This window comes from Bos indicus x Bos taurus, chromosome 2 (genome assembly GCF_003369695.1).
Source record: "Bos indicus x Bos taurus breed Angus x Brahman F1 hybrid chromosome 2, Bos_hybrid_MaternalHap_v2.0, whole genome shotgun sequence".
In the NCBI taxonomy this organism is placed as follows: domain Eukaryota; kingdom Metazoa; phylum Chordata; class Mammalia; order Artiodactyla; family Bovidae; genus Bos; species Bos indicus x Bos taurus.
Window position 1 is genome coordinate 94,292,942 of NC_040077.1, and position 23,032 is coordinate 94,315,973.

Sequence of the window (23,032 nt, forward strand, 5' to 3'; positions counted from 1 at the left end):
TTCCAGTGGTTAAGATTCCATGCTCCCAATACAGGGGCATGGGTTTGATCCCTGGTTGGGGAATCAAGATCCCACATGCTGCAGGGCACAGCCAAAAAATGAAACAAAACAAAAATAAAAACTACAGTAAGATGTCACCTCCAACCTGTTGGAATACCTATTATCAAAAAGAAATAACAAGGAAAAAAAAAAAAAGAAATAACAAGGGTTGGTGAGGCTGTAGAGAAAAGAGAACCCTTGTACACTGTTAGTGGGAATGTAAACTGGAGCAGACATGTGGGAAACAGTCTAAACAGTTCAAAAAATTAAAAATAGAACAGAATTACCACATGACCCAGCAGTCTCACCTCTGGGGACATATAATCAGTGGAAATAAAATCACTGTCTCAAAGAGATATCAGCATCACCAGGTTCACTACATCATGACTCACAATAGCAAGATGCAGAAGCAACCTAAGTGCCCACACACGGATGAATGGATAAAGAAACTGCAGGAGATGTACATAATAGAATGCTATTCAGCCACAAAAACAAAAATCCTGTCATTCGTGACAACATGGAGGGACATCAAGGGCATTATGCTAAATGAAATAAGTCAGAGAAATAAATGCCATATGACCTCTCCTTGTACGTGGAATCTTTAACAAAACACTTGATGCCAGAGACAGAGGTATATGGGAGGAAAAATAGATAAGCTATGTTTTAGGGCATTTTGTTTTAGTTGTTTTTTAGTTTAAATAAATTGAATAATAAAAAAGGATTCTGCTTAGTCTCTCATGGTAGAAACAAGACTGCAAAAGAAACTCTCCGGAACACTGATACCAACAGTCTTACTCAGGAGCTGGTGGTCCTGCGCTCCATCTATGTTGCCTAACCCCGTCTTTCACATTCAAGCATATATATGTTTTCTCTATTGGCAAATGTAGTAATATTAAGGATAATTTTATTTTATTTTATTTTTTTAAGGATAATTTTAAAATAAAGAAGATATGTAATTTTCCTTAAAACAAAGCCTTAAAACAAAAAAAAAGGTCAAATAGAGATTTCGACATCCCATTCTCAGTAATGGATAGAACAAAATGAAAGGAAATCACCAAAGACGAAAAGAAAGAAAATCAGAGAAAACCTCAACACTATTAACCAAGTTGACCTGACATTTACAGAACACTCTAATCTAAATGTGATCTCTGATCACAGTTAAACACACAATTACATGAGAAACCAATTCCTGATAAATCTCCAAATATGTGTAAACTAAATATCACTTCTAAATAACCCATAGACCAAACAAGGTATCAAAAGAGGTATTAGAGTTTCCTGGTAGACCAGTGGTTAGGACTTCTAGATCTTACTGCCAAGGGCCTGGGTTCAACCCCTGGTCAGGGAACTAAGATCCCACAGGCTGCACAGAGATTTAAAAAAAAAAAGGAGGTGGGGTGGGGTGGGTATTAGAAAGTATTTTGAATTTAATAAAATTTAATAAAAATGAAAACATGTCATAAAATTTTATAAAAATGAAAACATGTCATACCAAAATTTGTAGGATGCAGCTAAAAACAGTGTTTAGAGGAAAATGGTATAGCATCTATACCAGAAATATCTCAGATTTACATGACTTAAGCTATTATCTTAAAAACTTCAAAAAATTAAAGCCAAACAGAAAAAACAATAAAGAACAGAAAGCAACAAAATAGGACTCTCCTGGCGGTCCAGTGGTTAAGACTCCACACCCCAGTGCAGGAGGCAGGGGTTCAATCCCTGATCAGGGAAGATGCCGCATGGTGGACCCAAATAGAAAAGAAAGCAATGAAAAAATAAGAAATTTAAAAGGAAGAAAAAGCAATGAAACCAAAAGCTTTCTTTAAAAAGATTAAAATCTATTATGAAGCTACTATTCTAATTAAAACTTTAAGTTATTGCACAAGGACAAACAGGCCAATGGAAGAGATTAGAAAATGCACAAACAGACAAACACATAATATGTCAAGGGTTCCAATGCAATGGAAAGCAAGTGTTCGATAGTGTTGCTTAAATAGAAGTCATATTGGAAAAAAAAATGATCCTTGGTCCTAACTCACATCACATATAATATATACAAAAATAAATTCTAGAAAGACTGCCAGTAAAACAAATCTTTTAAAAGATATTATGAGAAAATAGCTTCATAATCCTGGCATAAGCAATGATTTCTCAAGTGAGTCACAAATAAACTAACCAGAAAGGAAAAAAAAAAAACACACTAGTAAATTGTACTCATTAAAATTAAGAACTTTATTCTATTGAAGGCATCATTAGGTATGTGAAAAGGTAAGTAGTTCCTGGCAGTAATTACTGTTCAATTGCAAAAAAGCAAATTGGCTGTCTGGGGAGGCCTTACAAATAGCTGTGAAAAGAAGAGAGGCAAAAAGCAAAGAAGAAAAGGAAAGATATAAGCATCTGAATGCAGAGTTCCAAAGAATAGCAAGAAGAGATAAGAAAGCCTTCCTCAGAGATCAATGCAAAGAAATAGAGGAAAACAACAGAATGGGAAAGACTAGAGATCTCTTCAAGAAAATTAGAGATACCAAGGGAACATTTCATGCAAAGATGAGCTCGATAAAGGACAGAAATGGTATGGACCGAACAGAAGCAGAAGAAATTAAGAAGAGGTGGCAAGAATACACAGAAGAACTGTACAAAAAAGATCTTCACGACCCAGATAATCATGATGGTGTGATCACTGACCTAGAGCCAGACATCCTGGAATGTGAAGTCAAGTGGGCCTTAGAAAGCATCACTACGAACAAAGCTAGTGGAGGTGATGGAATTCCAGCTGAGCTATTTCAAATCCTGAAAGATGATGCTGTGAAAGTGCTGTACTCAATATGCCAGCAAATTTGGAAAACTCTGCAGTGGCCACAGGACTGGAAAAGGTCAGTTTTCATTTGAATCCCAAAGAAAGGCAATGCCAAAGAATACTCAAACTACCGCACAATTGCACTCATCTCACACGGTAGTAAAGTAATGCTCAAAATTCTCCAAGCCAGGCTTCAGCAATACGTGAACCATGAACTTCGTGATGTTCAAGCTGGTTTTAGAAAAGGCAGAGGAACCAGAGATCAAATTGCCAACATCCGCTGGATGATGGAAAAAGCAAGAGAATTCCAGAAACACATCTATTTCTGCTTCACTGACTATGCCAAAGCCTTTGACTATGTGGATCACAATAAACTGTGGAAAATTCTGAAAGAGATGGGAATACCAGACCACCTGATCTGCCTCTTGAGAAATTTGTATGCAGGTCAGGAAGCTACAGTTAGAACTGGACATGGAACAACAGACTGGTTCTAAATAGGAAAAGGAGTATGTCAAGGCTGTATATTGTCACCCTGCTTATTTAACTTCTATGCAGAGTACATCATGAGAAATGCTGGACTGGAAGAAGCACAAGCTGGAATCAAGATTGCCGGGAGAAATATCAATAACCTCAGATATGCAGATGACACCACCCTTATGGCAGAAAGTGAAGAGGAACTCAAAAGCCTCCTGATGAAAGTGAAAGAGGAGAGTGAAAAAGTTGCCTTAAAGCTCAACATTCAGAAAACGAAGATCATGGCATCCGGTCCCATCACTTCATGGGAAATGGGGAAACAGTGGAAACAGTGTCAGACTTTATTCTTTTGGGCTCCAAAATCACTGCAGATGGTGACTGCAGCCATGAAATTAAAAGACGCTTACTCCTTGGAAGGAAAGTTATGACCAACCTAGATAGCATATTCAAAAGCAGAGACATTACTTTGCCAACAAAGGTGCGTCTAATCAAGGCTATGGTTTTTCCTGTGGTCATGTATGGATGTAAGAGTTGGACTGCGAAGAAGGCTAAGCGCCGAAGAATTGATGCTTTTGAACTGTGGTGTTGGAGAAGCCTCGAGAGTCCCTTGGACTGCAAGGAGATCTAACCAGTCCATTCTGAAGGAGATCAGCCCTGGGATTTCTTTGGAAGGAATGATGCTAAAGCTGAAACTCCAGTACTTTGGCCACCTCATGCAAAGAGTTGACTCATTGGAAAAGACTCTGATGCTGGGAGGGATTGTGGGCAGGAGGAGAAGGGGATGACAGAGGATGAGATGGCTGGATGGCATCACTGACTCAATGGACATGAGTCTGGGTGAACTCCAGGAGTTGGTGATGGACAGGGAGGCCTGGCGTGCTGCGATTCATGGGGTCGCAAAGAGTCGGACAGGACTGAGTGACTGAACTGAACTGAACTGAATAATACATTTAAGATACCAACTTACTTCTGCTACTGAGAGACCTCAGCAAAATCCTGCTACTGCTGCTGCTGCTACTCAGTTGCTTCAGTCGTGTCTGACTCTGTGCGACCCCATAGACAGCAGCCCACCAGGCTCCCCCCTCCCTGGGATTCTCCAGGCAAGAATACTGGAGTGGGTTGCCATTTCCTTCTTCAGTGTATGAAAGTGAAAAGTGAAAGTGAAGTCACTCAGTCGTGTCTAAGTCTTCGAGACCCCATGGACTGCAGCCCACCAGGCTCCTCCGTTCATGGGATTTTCCAGGCAAGAGTACTGGAGTGGGGTGCCATTGCCTTCTCCAAATAAAATCCTGAGAGCTCTGCTTTGACATACACATCTACAACTACACTAAGTAACCAAGGAACCTTTGCCAAAACAAGGCCAAACTGTCTCCCCAAATTTCTTTAAGTACCATTTTAATTTAGGAAGAAAGTTCATGAAAAGGTTCTTCAGAGGGGAATGCGGTGATCAAACCACTGTCTGTTTTTCTTCCCAAAACACAATGCACACATTGAGGGATTTTAAATGGCAAAACCTTTTCACAAATCTCACGTGGCAAAAATTTCTTGAAGATATAATGGACAGGCTAGGCAGGACCAGCTTCCTAGAGCTCTCCATTTGCTGTTACGGTGGAGTACAACTAGAAGCTGGAAGGAAGTTGTTCTACAGGTCATCTGCAGTACAAGACACAGTTCCTGAGAGAGCACAGCAGTAGATGCAGACGTGCAGCCGCAGGCATAGGAGGGGTGATAAACCAAAGCAACCCCAGTTTCACCCAAGGGAAAGAATGCGGTACCCTGTGCCTGAAGCAGAACACTGCCTGAAGCATAATACGAGTTCAACGAGAATATGCTGAGTGAGTGAACAAACAAATGAGTGAAGAGCAAAAGATTAAAGGGACAGCTGGAAAAAAAAATAAATAAATAAAGGGACAGCTGGGCAAGAACTAAAGACTACTGCTTGTAAAAAGGAGAAATACACACTGAAGGGAAAGAAGGGCCAGGAAAGCAGAGTATCATGGTGAGTCAAGGAAGAAGCATGTTAGCAAAACTGGCCAAGAAAGTAAAGTTCTATAGAGATAAAGACGATGACAACTGGTCACAAGTCTAACACAAATTCTGAGAATTCGGCAATTAAGGAAGAATGGAATATAAACTGCTCCTGATCAAAGGCAAATACTGCCAATACTAATGTTCAGGTCACCTGCAGAATTAAAATAGGATTCTCGGCTACCATTTACCTGTCATTTCTCATGAATCAGGTATTATGCTAAGCATTTACATATGTTACCTCATTTAGAGCAATTTGTAAAATTAACTCAAAATATCCAAAATCAAGCTAAGCTGATATGAATATCAACCTTAGGAAACATGTTTGATATTATCTATAACTTGGAAAGAAAGCGTAAGCTCAATTGTACTTCCATCTGAAAGCAAGAAATGCTAATGATAAGGAAACAGTCTTGAATGACATATAAAACAGAACCTCAGAGAGAGAAAAAAACATACCGCATTTTCCAATACTAACTTGGAGACAGGAGAAACAGGGACAACTATATGGGATATAAGTCCCAAGAGTGGAAGCGGAAGCATTAGGCTATTAAAGGTTAAGGACAACAACCATTAATAAATACAGCTAACTCTCCTGCTCTAACTCCACATCCAAATAAGCTTCTGACCATAACTGGCTTCCCGTATATTGTTGCTTAGTGAACATGTGTACCACTTAATGATTGTATTTCTGACTATAAACTGGCATTTTTGCTTATACATTAGTCTCTAGTGGATCAGTTTCTCAAGCCTAATCATCTCTGCATATACTAACAAATCACATTGTACACCTATAAATTCAGAAACCAGACCCTAGAATGTATATACATACAAGGATATTTTGAAATTCTAGGAGCTGGCCTGGGGCAGATAGTCTCCCCTCTATCTTGTTGAACATCTATTTAACAGAACTTAATGGGGAGGGAGGAGGGTTCAGGATGGGGAACACATGTATACCTGTGGCAGATTCATTTTGATATAAGGCAAAACCAATACAATATTGTAAAGTTAAATAAAATAAAATTAAAAAAAAAAAAATTAGCTGAATCTGTAAGTCACCTTTTGGCCTCACAGAAAAGGATCTCAGTCCTCTCACACTGCACCCAGAGCACTGACCCATGATGCTGAGGCAGTCCTCCGAAAGAGAACTGAAGGGCCTGGGCATTAACCTACAGCTTTCCAATAAGGCAGGTACCAAGAACCTCTAATGAGACTATTTTGGAAACTACTTTAACACATTAGGAATATTCAGCACATTAGAAATATTAAAGAAAGGATCAATCTTGCATAAGATGGAGGTGAAGTAAAAAGAACTATTCCCAGCTACTGCGTGGATAGGGCCAAAGAAAACATGGAGAAATCAGACAGGGGCACTCCAAGTAGGCCAGGGACACTGGCAAGTTCCTTAACCCGTCAAGGCCTTGATTTCCTCTTCTATAAAATGAGGAAATGGGATCAGATAAACTCTCAGGTCCCCTTCAGTTCTAAAATCTATTACAATTGGTTCCTTCAGTCATAACTGAAAATGGTACCGAAACAAATTTAGCAGGGAAACATAAACATCACTCTCCTCAAATAATATAGTACATCTCCTCTCAAGTGGAATCTGTTTTTACCTGCATTACAATAGGACTACATCCAGTAACATTTTAAAAATAAGCATATATAGGAACAACCCATTTACTACAGTGGAAATTGAAGACTAAAAAGGAAAAGGAGGACTCACGTGTGTCTTTCGTATCTGAGGGTCTCTCGGATGGACCAGGCCACCTGGTATGGCGAGGCCTGCTCTGAGTCCTCAAGTTCTTCTCCACTCTCTTCAGACCAGTCCAACCCTAGGACAGGGGAGAAGATGTGGCAAGTTAGAAAAAATTCATGTTCATTTAAAATTTAGATGAAAAGCTACCTGAAACACATAACCCAATACCTGTGGCAAACACTACCATAGTGTGAATAAATGCCTCCTGATGAGTTTCATCCCTGTTTCTAGCAAAGATATTAACAATGAATGCATAACATGCACTCAAATTTAAAACAAAGACATTGTAACAAAAAGGCTCAGATGAACTTCTTCTATAGGATTCTTCACAAAGGGAGAAGAAACAACAGAGCGTTCAAGTCAGAAAAAAATAAACGGTAGAATTTCTTAAGTATCAAAACATATACACTAAAATAATGTCAGAAAAACATAAGAGATATTCAAGACAACGGGGAAAGAAGCCTAATGTATGTTCAGGCAAGAAAAAGGCAAAAGGTACCACTGGACTCATGCTATACCTCAACAAAGAAGGGCCCTTGAATAAATTGTTAAAAGGCAGGCACACTGCATCCCCCCTCTCCCAACAACATCTCTGGAGGAAAGGACTCCATCCACAAAGCAGGAGCGTGCCCAGTCTTTTGTTCCCCAGGGGAAGAGGGAAGAAGGGCAGGACTATTGTTCAGTCGCTCAGTTGTGTCCAACTCTTTGCGGGCCCATGGACTGCAGCATGCCAGGCTTCCCTGTCCTTCACTGTCTCCCAAAGTTTGTTCAAATGCACGTCCACTGAGTCAGTGATGCCATCCAACCATCTCATCCTCTGTCGCCCCACTCTCCTCCTGTCCTCAGGGGCAGGATAGAAACGTTCTATTTCTAATGTTACTGGGGTTTCTTTTAGTTAAATAAAAGCTGTCACATTTTGAGTTTCATTTTGAAAACAAGATTAGAAGGAAAAGCAGAGAAACAGAGTATGAATAATGCTTATGCATTTTGTTAAAAGCATTATTTTTAATGACTGGATAACGATTAGCTTCCAACATAAAGGTTCTGCCTTTTTAAAAGTTTGTATCTTAAAAAAAATAAAATAAAAAAAAAAATAAAAAATAAAAGTTTGTATCTTGAAGAGGTCTTGATAAATACTGATCCTGCATAGCCTAAAATACAACAGTGTGTGGACTACTTAACATATTCAAAACCACTATGAAACTTTAATTAGACACCCTGATGACTAGTATTCTATGTCTTCCTTCTTGAGACCCTCAAAAATCAGAGACAGTCTTTATCACGCACAATTAGTTATAAAGGATCTCACAGATTTCTTCCATAATTCAAATAGGTTTAGTGTCCAATATAATTGCTTAGTCATGTCTGACTCTTTGCAACCCCATGGACTGTAGCCTATGAGGCCTCTCTGTCCACAGAATTCTCCAGGCAAGAACACTGGAATGGGTAGCCATTCCCTCCTCCAGGGGATCTTCGCCACCCAGGGACCAAACCTGGGTCTCCTGCACTGCAGGCAGATCTTTATCATCTAAGCCACTAGTTCACAGGTGCCACACCAGGAAATTAAGAAAAGGTTAATTGAAATGCAAATTAGAAATGCTTAAAATTAAATAACACCGACAACAGCATAAAGAAACTCTAAACCTAGTTCCAAGATGACTATTCAAACTATCAGGTCATCTTAAAAAGTTACTTTCTCTAACTAAAATAACTATTACTTTGTTAAAGAGTAAGTAAAAAAATAAAGTGATCACATCATTAGCTTCAGGATGTTGAAAGGTGAGATCTTTCAAACACAAACTGACACTTAAGGCACCTTTAAAAATTAGAACATGAACTGTTATTTTTTAAGTTTCCGTAAAAGTCAAAATAATGTCTACTAAGTCACCTATGCTTTTTCTGAAATAAGAACTGAGATTGAAGGGCTTCTCCTGTTGTAAAATTAACTGTCCAGTAAAGCAAACCTTTGATCTTGGCTTCATTATCACCAGTTTCAACATAACTAATTGAGATAACCAACCCAAACGGGACGGGAGGAGCCAATTAAATACTGCATTTTTCTTTAAGTATTCTTTGCTGACATGAATGCAGACTTAGTTGTAACAGTACATTACAATTTCTGGTTTCTCTGAAATAACCTGTTTTTAAAAACTTGGTGGCAGAGACCACACAACATTGTAAAGCAATTATCCTCCAATTAAAAAAACAAAAACTTGAGTTCCTCAAACATTTACATTTTCTAAAAATAAAAAGACAACACTTTTCCATGAGTTTTATTTCTGTTCAAAATGACTGAAAGTCAGCCCTCAACATAACATAAAATTTCAAAAGCTAAAATATTATCAGTATCTAGAAATAAATAGAAATACAAATAAATATTTAGCAGATGATGTGGGTAAATGCTGGAATGAGAGGCAGATGTGCAAAGAAAACTTAGATCTCTGCCTCAAAACTAATGCCTAATGAGTTCCAAATAGATGACTGAAATAACAAAAGGACTAAAGAAAATGTTGGCGAATACATACATACATGTATGTTTTCTTGGAATGAAGACAGCCTAAACAAAGGGAGAGGAAAAAAAAACTGATTCAAAAAGAATTCTTAAAAAAAGAGAGAGAGAGAGAGAAAGAGAGTTTACATAAAAAATTTTAACCTATAAATTCCAAAACCTTTATGCTGCTGCTGCTGCTGCTAAGTCACATCAGTCGTGTCCGACTCTGTGTGACCCCATAGATGGCAGCCCAACAGGCTCCTCTGTCCCTGGGATTCTCCAGGCAAGAGTACTGGAGTGGGTTGCCATTTCCTTCTCCAATGCATGAAAGTGAAAAGTGAAAGTGAAGTCGCTCATTCGTGTCCGATTCTTCGCGACCCCATGGACTGTAGCCTACCAGGTTCCTCCATCCGTGGGATTCTCCAGGGAAGAGTACTGGAGTGGAAAACCTTTATAATGGGCACTAAAAGCGAATAACAAATAGGAGGGAGGAGAGGCTTTGCAACAAACATGAAATATGTGTAAAAAGCCCTTACCTATCAAGAAAAAAGAGAAATGCTTAAATAAAACTGGATGAAAAAATTGACAAAATAGGAAATACATATGTGCAAAAAAGGCAGTATGAACCAATAGTCAAAACTACATTATTAAACTAAAATAGCAGTTTTTACTCAAAGTTTGGCCTACAGATCCCCAGAGGTCCCTTAAACCCTTTTGGGGAGACCTCTAGGCCAATACAACCTTCAAAACAATATTAAGATATTATTTGCCTTTTTTACTGTGGTGACATTTGCACTGTTGGTAAAACAACAACCAACCATAGTGGGTCACACTGCTGATGCCTTAGCATGAATCAAGAGGGGCAAAAAACTGTACTAGTTGTCAATATATGTTCCACACAATGACTTACAATGGAATGAAAGAAAAAACAAACCAAAGCTCAATTCTGGAGTAAAACTTGAATTTATCACTGATGGTATGACAAATTCTTATGAGTCAGATTTTTCTGATACGATTAGTGTTAATATTAATGAATGCAACCTAAAATTTTAATATAACAAAACATGTCAACATTTGGGACATGTGTGTAATTGAGTAAGCCAGTATTTACCAAACGACCAACATACAATTTACAATATCATCCATGGGTAAGATATTCAAAGTACAAGGCAAATCAATGGATTTCAATGTAACTGTACGCAAAATTCCTTGATATGGTTTCAGATTTCACATTGAAACTAATCTTTAAAAACTACCACTTGTCAAGGTATGGTGAAGAACCAATTACAAATATCCACAATTTTTTGGAAAAATAACTATTAAAATACCTGCCCTCTTTTTCCTACAACAAATGTGTAAAGCCATCTTTTTATCTACTAACCAAAACCACATTGAATCAGGACACACTGAATGCAGATATCTAGCCGTCTTCTACTACACCAGACATTGAGTTTTGCTAAACAGGGACTTCCCTCATGGTCCAGTGGTTAAGACCCCACGCTTCCATTGCAGGAGCACAGGTTCAAACCGTTGGTCGGGGAACTAAGATCCCACAGGCCACACACAGTGGTGGCCAAAAAGATTTGCTAAACAAGGTCAAAAAATGCTTTCTTGCCATTATATTTGTTTTTGTTTTGGAAAGTTATTTTTCATAAGTTAACAAAAAGAACAGGTTAACATGCAGTAAGTTTATTGTTATTTTTAAATGAATTAGTAATTTTTAAATTTCTCAGTTTTAACTTCTAATCAGTAACTAGCAACAGATATAACTCACATATATAAAATCTCGACAGTGACCTCAACAACCTTTGAGTGCAAATAAAGTGATTCTAAGGCCAAAAATTGGAGAAATACTGGTCTAAAGTATTAAAGCACACCTCAGAAGTTTTTTATATGTACTGCCAAATTTTCTATCAAATCTGTAAAGGCAAAATAAGAATAATAATAATATCTAATATCCAGGTCTATAAAGATGTAGAGAAACTCATTCTCATACACTGCTGAAAGAAAAGTAAACTGAAAAAATAATTCTGAAGGCCAATTTGGCAATACATATCAAAAACCTTTTTAAAAAGTGAAAAAGCTTGGAATCAGCAATTCTGCTTCCAGGAATCTATTTGAAGCAAAAATTAAAGATGTGACGGTAATTATTTTACAGCAAGGGCTATACAGCTGCAATACTTTATAATTAAATAAATTGGAAATGATTTAAATTAGAGAAAGAATTCACCTGTGACAAATTATGTTGTGTATGAAAAATTACTAACTTAATACATTATAAAAATTTTTAAATAGGTTATAATACTGTACATATAGCAGGAATTTAAGTTTATATATCTGAAAGAATATGCCAAGGTATTAACAAATAAGTACTAATAAGGCTTGCTTTGTTATATTTGCTTATCTATATTTTTTTTCTTTAAGCTTCATTAGTTTCTTTAATTAACCAAAGTCAAGTTTTGTTGTTGTTTAGTCGCTAAGTCGTGTCCAACTCTTTATGACCCCATAGCCTGTAGCTCACCAGGCTCCTCTGTCCATGGGATTCTCCAGGTAAGAATACTAGAGTGGTTGCCATTTTCTTCTCCAGGGGACCTTCCCGACCCAGGAATGGAACCTACGTCTCCTGCATTGGCAGGTCTATTCTTTACCACTGAGTCACCTGGGAAGCCCACCAAAAGTCATACATTGCTTAGTAACAGGTGACACGATATAAAGCTATGTAAGAGTTATCACTCCCATCTCCCTAAAAACACACCCTGTCCAGTTCCATCCCACATGGCAGCCAATGTTAACAGCCTAATAGTGTACATTCACTCACACTTTAACTATGCTTGTAACAAAGAGGCAAACATTTATTCACATGCTTGATCAACAGATATACTGGTGTCCTTTGTTTATTCATTTTGCTTATCTTTACAAAAATGGGACAGTACAATACCACAGTATTTTTCTGCTTGTTACGATATCATGGATACATCCAGGTAAAAGAAATTTCACTCATTCTTTTTATTTTTATTCTTTTTAAATAGCTGTGTAATACGTCATAAAATGTATACATATCAGAATTTACTCAAAATTTCCCACAGGGTTATAAAGGTGGTTTGCAGATTTTTAGTAGTGCAAGTAATGCTGCAATCAACATCCTGGAACACATATCCTTATATTCTGGTATTTTTTTTAATACACAGAGTTCCAAAAGTGAGCTTGCTGACTATACATATACTTTTAATTAGTAGATATTGTTGCATTACTCACCAGCCACGTATGAGCTCCCATATTCTCATTAACAACAGATATAATTTTTGCTAATCTGATGGTAACTGATTGTTATTTTAATTTGCATTTCCCCATCTGTTAGGAGGATTGAGGTTTTCATTTGTTTATTGACCATTTATATGTCTTCTTCTTCTATTCCCATCCTTTTCCCATTTTTCTATTGCTGCCATATTTCATGCAAATAATCTTTCCTAAAGTTAGAATCACAGCTCACAACACAAGAAAAAATTCCAAATGTCTCAAAGGTTTAAATGAACAAAAATAAAACAATCAAACTATTAACAGAATGTGTAGAATATCTGTATAAACTTGCTATCAGAGGATTTTCTTGATTAAGATAGAAAACTCAAAACAACAAAGGAAAGATAGATATTTGTCTCCATGACAGTTTTCTGTAACTTTTTGCTTTTAAATCATGAACAGGTATTACTTTAAGAATTTTTTTTAGAAAAGTGTCAGCAGATGCCAACAATACTATCTTTATTCCAAAGTTCTGTGATAAGACATGTCAAGAACTTCATTAGACACACAAGGACTGAGCTCACAGAAGTACAAAACCAAACACAACTGCTTTTATTGCTACTACTCTACTAGAAGCTGTAACTGGAATTCTAAACTCCCAGCTCCTATTTTTCTGTATCCTGTTCACCAATTACTGTTCTCTCCAGTAGCATGTTTATGTTAAGGTGATTTATCTAAATACAGAGTCTTATTGGACACTTTGTCCAAGTATTCTTCTACCCCTATTACATATGAGAAGGCTATGAAAATAAAACCTTGTGCAAAAGGGCACATTTCGTTATATTACACACTTATATGACACGGTAAAAGAAACGGTAACTCACCTAAATGGGGAAACAGATCAGTGTCCAACTGATGTTTTTGGGTGCACAGTTTCACCAGTCTCTGCAGTCGACTTATACAAGAGAAGTGTGGAGAGAAGGCTGTGGCTTTCATAAGGACCCGGTCAGTCCTGGGCGGGTCCACGGCGGGAGCCCTACTGGATGGCAGGAGGGGCAGAGGCCTCTTGTGAGACAACTGCCTTGCTTGTGCTATAGTGTGTGTGGTGGGGGCCACTCCCTGCATTGGTAGGCTGGTGTTCTGAGGTTGAGGTGACTTGCAGACTACACCCTGCGGTGGCGCTGGAGGTTTTAAAGTGGGTAAAGGTGACAGGTGGGAGTGCTGCTGCGGAGGCTGCTGCTGAGAAGGGGCAGGAGGGGGACTAAAGTGCTCTTGTCGAACTTTTAAAATCTCTGTCTCTCTCTGGCGCTGCCGATTCTGGGCCAACTTGCTCTGCAACTTCTTTCTCACAGTTGCCCCTTTCTTTAGGTCATCATCTTCCTCGTTGAAAGCAAAGGGGTCTTCCAACTCGGTTTCCAGGTAGTGGACAGGGACCCTTGCCCCTGGTGGAGAGAGGGACATTCCATCCAGTCCATTGGGCATCTTCAAGGCCAGCGTGGGCACTGTCAGGCTAAAGGCCATGGTATCCATCTGGTGCCTGACCTTGACTTCATCTATAGGGTCATTCTTTTTCTTCCTCTCTTTTTTCGGGATAAAGCCAAGTACCTGCAAGTGGCTGTTGCAGTACCTATAAAAATACACACATATACAGGAGACTGTTCATAATACATCTTGAGAAAAGTAGAATACAAAGCTACATATCATAAAATGTGAATCCTTGTATGCTCAAAATGCATGACTATAATAACTCTGCATTCGTGGATGTAATTTATACAACTTCCATTACCCTCAAGCAATCCGCAAAGTCTGTGCAGTTTTGCTAAAGCAAATAAATGAATTGCACATGCAAAGAGGCTGCCAGACAGAAGCAAGTCATTCAAATAGTGAGTGGTCCTGGATAAACACCTAGCTATTGGTTCTCATATGGCTTTGTTATTCTCTATTCATAGCATACAAAGTAGCTCATCAAGAATCTAAAGGATCATTTAAAATTCTCTTCCAGAGGAAAAAAATCACATGTCCCCATGCCATTCAAGTATTGGAGATTCACAAAGATCTTATGACATAACACTTAAGAATGTCAAATGTCTCCTGTGTGTTCTACACACACACAGACACACAGAACAGGAGAAAATAATAAAACTAGTTGGTGCGATTACAGATTAAATGAGTTTCTCAATAGCCATGTGTTGAGTACATGAATTATCTCTTCTAATTTCTACCTGCAGTAGGTACCAAAATAATGCCCTTTATACAGATGAGGAAGCTAAATTTTATATAAATTAACTTACCCAAAACCACCTATATAGAAAGTGACAGAGCTAAGACTTAATCTAAAAATCAAAGCTCATTTAGCACAGGGAACAATATTTACTATCCTGTGATAAACTATAATGGAAAAGAATATAAAACAGAATGCATATATGTGTAACTGAATCACTGTGTTGTACAGCAGAAATTAACATGTAAATCAACTACAATTAAAAAATAGAAGAAAAAAATCAAAGCTCTTGAAGACTCTTATTAAGAATGCATGTTATTTGAATAAAATTACACTGAAAACCTGTAAAGGTTTCTAACCAATAGAAAAGTCATTTGTCATTTAGTTGCTAAGTCATCCCAGCTTTTTGCAACTCCATAGACTGTAGCCCACCAGGCTTCTGCATCCATGACATCTTCCAGGCAACAATATTGGAGTGGGTTGCCATTTCCTTTTCTAGGAAATGGAAAAGTAGTATTTCCCAAACTGGTATACCTCATGCAGTTCTAAGGTATGCTGACAAGTATGCCATAAAGACAGTATGCCATGCTTAAATAAATTTGGGAAAATGCTGGCTTAAACAGAAAGAGATAATAATTATATCATCTGTTTCTGCCGAACAATCTCTCAAAGAATCTTGTATGACATGTGCATTATACTCCAAGGGTAGAAATGTACCCATGTGGCACTGTTTCCCAAACTTATTTAAAATGGCACCTACTTTTACTGCAGCATATCTCCATAGAACACAGTTTGGGAAAAAAGGCAATAAAGTAAATAATGTCAATTCCCAAACTTGCTGGGCTGCAACAGAAAAGTGTTTTAAAAACTGTTAAATACACAGATTCATCAAAAATGAGGACACATGGTTTTGCTGCTTTGTCTCACTCTTTCATTGTAAATACAACTATTAAGAAAAAGCTTTCTGGACTATAAAGAGACTCTGCACTGCACATGTATGTGTGTGTAATTAGCAGGTTTGAGCTAGGTCCTACCTACTCTAAATAGAAAAGATTCATAAAACTACAGCTAATAAGGAAAAGGGTTTCAGGTATAATTGTATTAAGCTTCCCAACAAAGTGTTGATGGTTTTTGTTGTTTTCTACTCATTTTCAAATTATCAAAAGGATTAGTAAATTTTTAGAGAGGAGTAATGAAGTGGGCTTTTTTAAATTTAGAAATCAAGCTGCTCTGCTCATTGACATGGGCCATCTAGACTGGTAAATGAGGCTACTATCCGTGCATCACCTAACCCAGCAGAGGCCAGTCCACAGGGACAGTCCTCCTTCAACCCCACCCTCAACCCACTCCAGCCACTGTCACACTGTGACCACATAATTAGAATTACCACAGCTTACTTAGTTATGAACAGCATTTAAAATAAGTATATATTTAAAGTAAGTATGTAAATATGAATTTCCAGTCAAAAAGAATACAGGGAAATGCCTGAAAATGTGTTCCTTTGCAGGGCTGAAAATGTGAAATTAGACTATGTTGATAGTTACACACTCCTGTAAAGACATTAGAGAATACTGAACTGTATACTTCAAACGGGTAACTTGATTCATATGTGAATTATATCTTAAGCTGTTTTAGAAAAGAATAAATATAGGAGACAAGAAAATTTCTTGGTAAATACATACTACTAAATAAACATATATAAAAAACTATACCAAACTTAAATTTACAATACTATATAAAATAACCAATTTAATATAACCATTTACCTCTGAAATATCAAGGCTACAGTACCAGGCCTTAGCTTCCCACTGTTAAAAGTATATTAGAAACTGGACATTACTTTTTAATTATACCAGTACTTCTAACTGAACTTAACACTATTCTATCCAAAAGATGGAATTTCATAAGTTAGCATTTATAATACACACCAGGTAAGTTATGCACTTTTTCTAGCTGACTATTGACCAGATATTTTTGTCAATTAAAGTCCTTGGGAATTTGTTTTCTAAAACTATACATAGTGAAGTGAAGTCGCTCAGTCGTGTCCGACTCTTTGCGACCCCATGGACTGTAGCCTACAACGCTCCTCCATCCATGGGATTCTCCAGGCAAGAGTACTGGAGTGGGGTGCCATATCCTTCTCCAGGGGATCTTCCCAACCCAGGGATTGAATCCGGGTCTCCCGCGTTGTAGGCAGACGCTTTACCATCTGAGCCACCAGGGAAGTCTTAAACTATACATAAAACCATTTCAAATCCGTAAGTGTCCAAGGAGTAACTGCCTTAACAATGATAAAAGCTTATTTTCAAAAGAATATTAATCTTTTCTACATTGTGTCATATAGTATAAGTTACAACTATTACATTTATACACAGGTTTAAACATATTATGACATGAATTTAACCTGGGTTTTGTGAGGTTAAGTAAGAATATTACTTCCTACTAACATCTACTTTAATCTGTTTTCAAACAGCCCTACAACAACAAAAACACAAAAATATTAATAGCATTTGTGTTCATATGGTCTTGGACCAATTTTGAAAAAATATATAACTCAGTACTTTTTAAGCCCAGATTCTCCTGACAGAGCAACACAAAAATTTTTTCCTTTCTTGCTTAAAAAAAAAAAAGAAAACTACTTCGAATATAAAGGTGAAGACATATTAAATTAATTCAGAGAATTAATATTTTGGAGAAATTCAGAGTGACTCTCAATTTACTTCTTGCTATTTGCTGTTAAGATAATACTTGCTTCAGCTGAATTGAAAAAAAAATTCAAGGTTGACAAAAATTGCACTTCTGATAAACTGAATTTAAGACAAAATTATAGAAATGTGATTATAATGGATCTTGATGTGAAAAAAATAATCCAAGTCCATTCATTCTTCAAATTAAAAAGGGGTAAGAGTAAGAAATTATTTTTAGTCAGCTAAAACCAACTGGACAGACATGCTTAGCCTAATACACTGGTACCTTTCTCACCTGAGATTAAAATTTTATTCCTTTCCTCACTAAACAGCTGTTTCTAACTTTCAGGTATTGTAATTTGAAACCTGAAGTGCTCATTAGATATTCTAAGAGAGTATTTCCAAATCACCACATTATGCTGTACTCATTTTGGTGGGGTATTTACCAACACAAATTATTTATTTCACCCTAAAAGTGTGTAAGCTGCTCACCATGACATACAAAATACACGATTCCTTTTCAACCAATTTACACAGGTGACATTTGTCTACATATAGGAACAAAAAATAAAGGCTGTATATGTATTTTTTAAATATAGTAGTAAAAAGTTCAAATTTTCTACCTAAAGACAAGTATTTGAAACTTTCAGGAAAAGAAGCATGCATCTCTCTGTAATATCCTACAATGATCAACATGGTTGCTGGAGAACTGACAAAAAGAGACATAAAAAAAGAGATTATATGTGAAATACAGTATAAATTTTTCTAAGGATATGAAAGATGAATAATCAGCATAAAACTCCTTTAAAAACATCTCATTATTTTCTTTAACTCAGAAAAGTATAAATTCATAATCCCAGTCATAAAGCCTACTTTACTATGAAAATACAGGTTCTAAATTATAGTAAACATAGTTTATATGGAACTCTTTTTAACCAAAAGAAGCCTGAGAGAAAATAAATTTTCCGAATGATTCAAGTAATCATTCTTTTGAATAATGCTTTTTCAATAAGTATATATCATTTGCTACCTTTCAAGTGCAGATTTAAAAATTCCAAAATTATTATCATTAACTATAACACCAAAGTAGTTCCTCTCATTTGTCTCATTTAGGCTGACGAAAGACTAAGTAGAAAAATCAGAAAATACTTTCTAAGGCTGTAAACCAAGCATATCTGTACCAAGACTTCAAGCAAAAAAAAAAATTTTTACACACTTAAACATACTTCACAAAGAATTCTCCAAAGTTACTACTCCATTTCCTAAAAATTGCTATCTCTCATCTTTAGAACCATTCTATAGTTTACTTAGATTAACCCCTGAACTCAACATTTAAATTCATCATATCATACATCAAACAAAACAGAACCAACTTCCAAGCTTGCTGATTCAATCAAAGGCTGCTCCCCACTGTCAGAGCTTACCTGCGGTCCTCCGATTTAGGAATGGGGTTGGTGCAGCGCTGGCTGTTATACTTGGCCACATATTCACATTGCTTGAAGGGGGCAGTCTTGTCCTCCAGAACGTGTCTGATACAGAAAGCGTAGCCGTTGAGTCGCCGCTGCTTGCACAGTTTGGGGCTATATGAGCACAAGGGCTTATTGTCAACCTCAGAGAAGTGTATATGTTTCCCTTCATACATCACGTGACTCTATTCCTTGTGAACATCAGCTAAAAGACCATCACAAAAAAAGAAACCCAAATGATAAATCAGAGAGTATAAAGCAGGTTTAAGTTGAGAATTTCACTGAGGGACTTCGGGCCCCACAGCCATACCTGATTTTAAATCTTCTGCACCATAGCAATGTTAAGAGAACCCCAAGGATACCACAGTTTGGAATGCTGCAGAATCAAGATGAAGCAGATTGTCTACAAAAATATCAAAAGGCCTAGTTAACAAATAGAAATAAGCAAAGCTTGCTCACCTGGGAAGTAAAATTCTAGGGTATCACCCTTCCTAACAGGATGGATTCTTCACTATAACCCAACATCCCAGTATTGAATTCAAATAATAAGACATAAAAATTAAGTTAACCTACCACTCCAAATTGAACTAAATAATTTTTGCTTTAAGTCTTGTAAATACCTCAAAATAGCAGGGTTCTTCCACCAAACTCATGTTATAAGGTGGCGGGTCCTTTTTTTTTTTTCCTTTACTGATGGTTTTACCTTATGCTGATTTTCAGAACTCAAATCTCTTTAAAATGGCAATGGAATGAGCTCTACAGACCCAAAACTTCCCCCAGAAAGTCTACATTTTCCGATGTGTTGGCAAAATATTTAGCAATTTGTAACAAACATTTCTATGAAATATTAAAAAAGAACAAATCCCTGTTTTTTAAAAGTTATTTTTCCCTCTAATACTCCCCCACACCTGTCCCACCCAGACGATAGCCTTGAGCCCAAAGACTAGTCACCACCACATTTTCACCATTCAGTTGAGTGCTCTGCACCATAGAATGCTCCCAATTACACCAGATAGTGTAATTACCATGGCTGATGAGTCTCTGGAAGCTTAATAAGAAGACGGAAGGAAGAAATCACACAGTAGTCACTACCTCTCAACACACAAAGGTCTAGGAGTAACATGGATGGTAACACCATACTGCCTACAATGAAACTGCAACAACGGATCGGTCACATCAGGACACAGGGGGCTGCTGTGGTCCAACCTGCTTGCTCTACACTCTAAAAGTCACCGAGACAGATGATGAACAGCTTAGACATCAGCTACAGAAAACCTCGAGAAGCACTCTCCCCTTTACGAAACTAAATAAGAAACTCCTTATATCGGTGAATGACAAGATACACAAATCCTTCAAAAGTCAGAAGATATGTTGGCTTAAGTCAGAGATCTGCCAAGATAACGACAGTATTTACCTTGGACAAATCATTTAACCTTGGTTTTCTCATCTGTAAAATAGAGATAGTATTAGTAGCTATGTTATGAGGTTGCTTCAGGGATCAAATCACACAAAGCATGCAACACACTAAGTACCATGCCTTGAACAAATCAGAGTTATTACTCATAAAGTTCTTATTATTACTACATTTTACCTGCTGATGATACAGGTAGAGAATTTACATTACCTTTAAGCAGCATTTCACTTACATCAGTAGAAAAAATTCTGAAATTACTTGGTAAATTTTTTATTACTTAGGTAATAAAAAAAAAAATCACACATTACTGAGTAAACCTAATCATGCATCAATGAAAAACAAAAATAAGAACTTTGCCTTTTCACTTTATTAGGAGGTAAGGAAGAAAAGCTGGACTAAAAATTTAAATTCAGCTGCCCTGAAGGTCTGGATGTTCAGGACAGGAAATTATTTCAAAGCAAACCCATGAGGTTTCATTTTTACACTCTCTTTGGCCTGCTCATCCACCTGGCAAACATCAATCTTTCATGAATTAGTTAAGTAAATCTATATGAACTTCAGGAAATAAATAGGCTGGATATAACTGAAAAAAGGAATTTACATAATCAATTTGATTGCCATTATGAAAAAAAGCAGCCTATATATCTAGATGGATGAGAATATTTTATAAATCACATGAAGGGTAACATTCACTTTTTATCTGACATATCCTAGGTAGCATCATGTCTATTAAGATTGATGATTCCCCCATGCTTGCCAATGTTCATGCATCCTTTTTCCCTATTTGAATTGGCTAGAACTATTGAAACAATGTTAATAACAGCAGCCACTGTTACTCCTAATTTTAAATGAGAATTGCTTCCAGTCAATGGCAGTAAAATGCTGACTTCCGTGTTATGTTAAGGAAGTATGAAGTAATTCCTACTTTATTAAGAAAAAAACAAACTCAGAATTGACAGCTAATTTTTACCAAATTCTTTTTCAGTTTCCAGGGAAATGATCATTTTTCTCTTGCACTTTAAAAAATATATACTAAAAATATTTAGTATTTAGTACTTCCTGATACTGTACTCCTTCTTACACTCTTGGGAAAGCAACCTGGTCATCACGCATTACTCTTCTACTGTATGACTGGGCTATATTTGCTAATAGTGAGGATTTTTTTTATTTTGAGAACGTCTAGAGTTTTTTCTATGTGTGTGCCTTGGCAGAATTAGGTATTAGTATTTTAAAAAACAATTTATAAAATCTATGTTCCTGAACAAGTTAAAAAGCACTGCAGTTGTAACGTTCCTTAGAAGGTTGCCTGGGCAGTGTTTTTTGCAGATCAGGTTTTCAAATTTACCTGTATACAATTTAGCAATGTGACCTCTTATACGTAATTTACTAAATATCTGTGACTCATTCTTGTATTCTACGTATGTCCATACACATTTGTGATATTTGTGCTTTCCCCTTTTGTTCATGATTGGGTTGAACAGGCGTTTATCTGCTTAACATTTTTACCAATATACTTCCCCCCACAAAAAGAAGGAAAAAAAAACCTCTTGGAATTATCAGTGAAGTGAAGTTGCTCAGTCATGTCCAACTCTTTGCGACCCCATGCACAGTAGCCTACCAGGCTCTGCCGTCCATGGGATTTTCCAGGCAAGAATACTGGAGTGGGCTGCCATTTCCTTCTCAGGGAATCTTCCCAACCCAGGGATCAAACCTGGGTCTCCTACATTGCAGACCTTGTATTTTTTAACTTCTTGGGCTTAATTCTTTTATTTTCACTCTTTTCTTGCTTAGTAATTTGTTTACAACCATGAATTTTTCTGAGTAGTGTTTTAATCATATCCCACATGTTGATTTGATTTTATTTTTTAATTTCTCCTTTGACCCAAGAGTTACCTAACATTTTCGGATGGCAGAGTCTTAGGCTTCCCTTTGTTTTAGTTCTAGTTAAGAGTAAGGACCACTGGGAATTCCCTGGAAGTCCAGTGGTTAGGACTCCATGCTTCTACTGCAAGGGACCCAGGTTCAATCCTTGGTCAGGGAACTAAGATTCCACACACACACACACACACACACATATAAAAGAAAAAGGAGCATACTGGTGTCTGACTGACTCCCTGGGCCCAGCAAAGGACCAAGCTTCCAGAGCCCTGAAGACAAGGGGTAGACTCCAGAACACAGACTTATTTTCCATCCTGCCTTCACTGACCAAGCAATTGCCAAGAACAAAGGCTGCCTCTCCAGACCCCTAGCAAACAAATGAGGTACTTCCTCACAAATGGATAGCTTCTCTGAGGGTTGCACAAGTGTATTTGGGGAGAACTTGAACAAGTTGAGGAACGCTTGTCCTAGGAGACTGAAGAGATACCACAGAAGAATCTGGATGTCGTGAAGGAGGTAAACGATTCAGGCAGAGCAGCTG

The 23,032-nt window shown here is 37.3% G+C and overlaps 1 protein-coding gene across 4 annotated transcripts in view; it reads right to left on the bottom strand.

The window, feature by feature from the left end:
- The window catches only part of INO80D (INO80 complex subunit D), a 63,291-nt gene that overhangs the window by 24,898 nt on the left and 15,361 nt on the right, over nt 1–23,032 (bottom strand). For all 4 annotated transcript variants that reach the window (XM_027565155.1, XM_027565145.1, XM_027565136.1 and 1 more), the window contains exons 2-5: nt 19,510–19,602; nt 19,158–19,404; nt 13,710–14,452; nt 7,065–7,173 (exon numbers count right to left, since the gene is read on the bottom strand). In XM_027565155.1, the coding sequence (XP_027420956.1) occupies nt 7,065–7,173; nt 13,710–14,452; nt 19,158–19,375 (1,070 nt within the window). In that variant the 5' untranslated portion in view covers nt 19,376–19,404; nt 19,510–19,602. The remainder of the gene's footprint in view (nt 1–7,064; nt 7,174–13,709; nt 14,453–19,157; nt 19,405–19,509; nt 19,603–23,032) is intronic.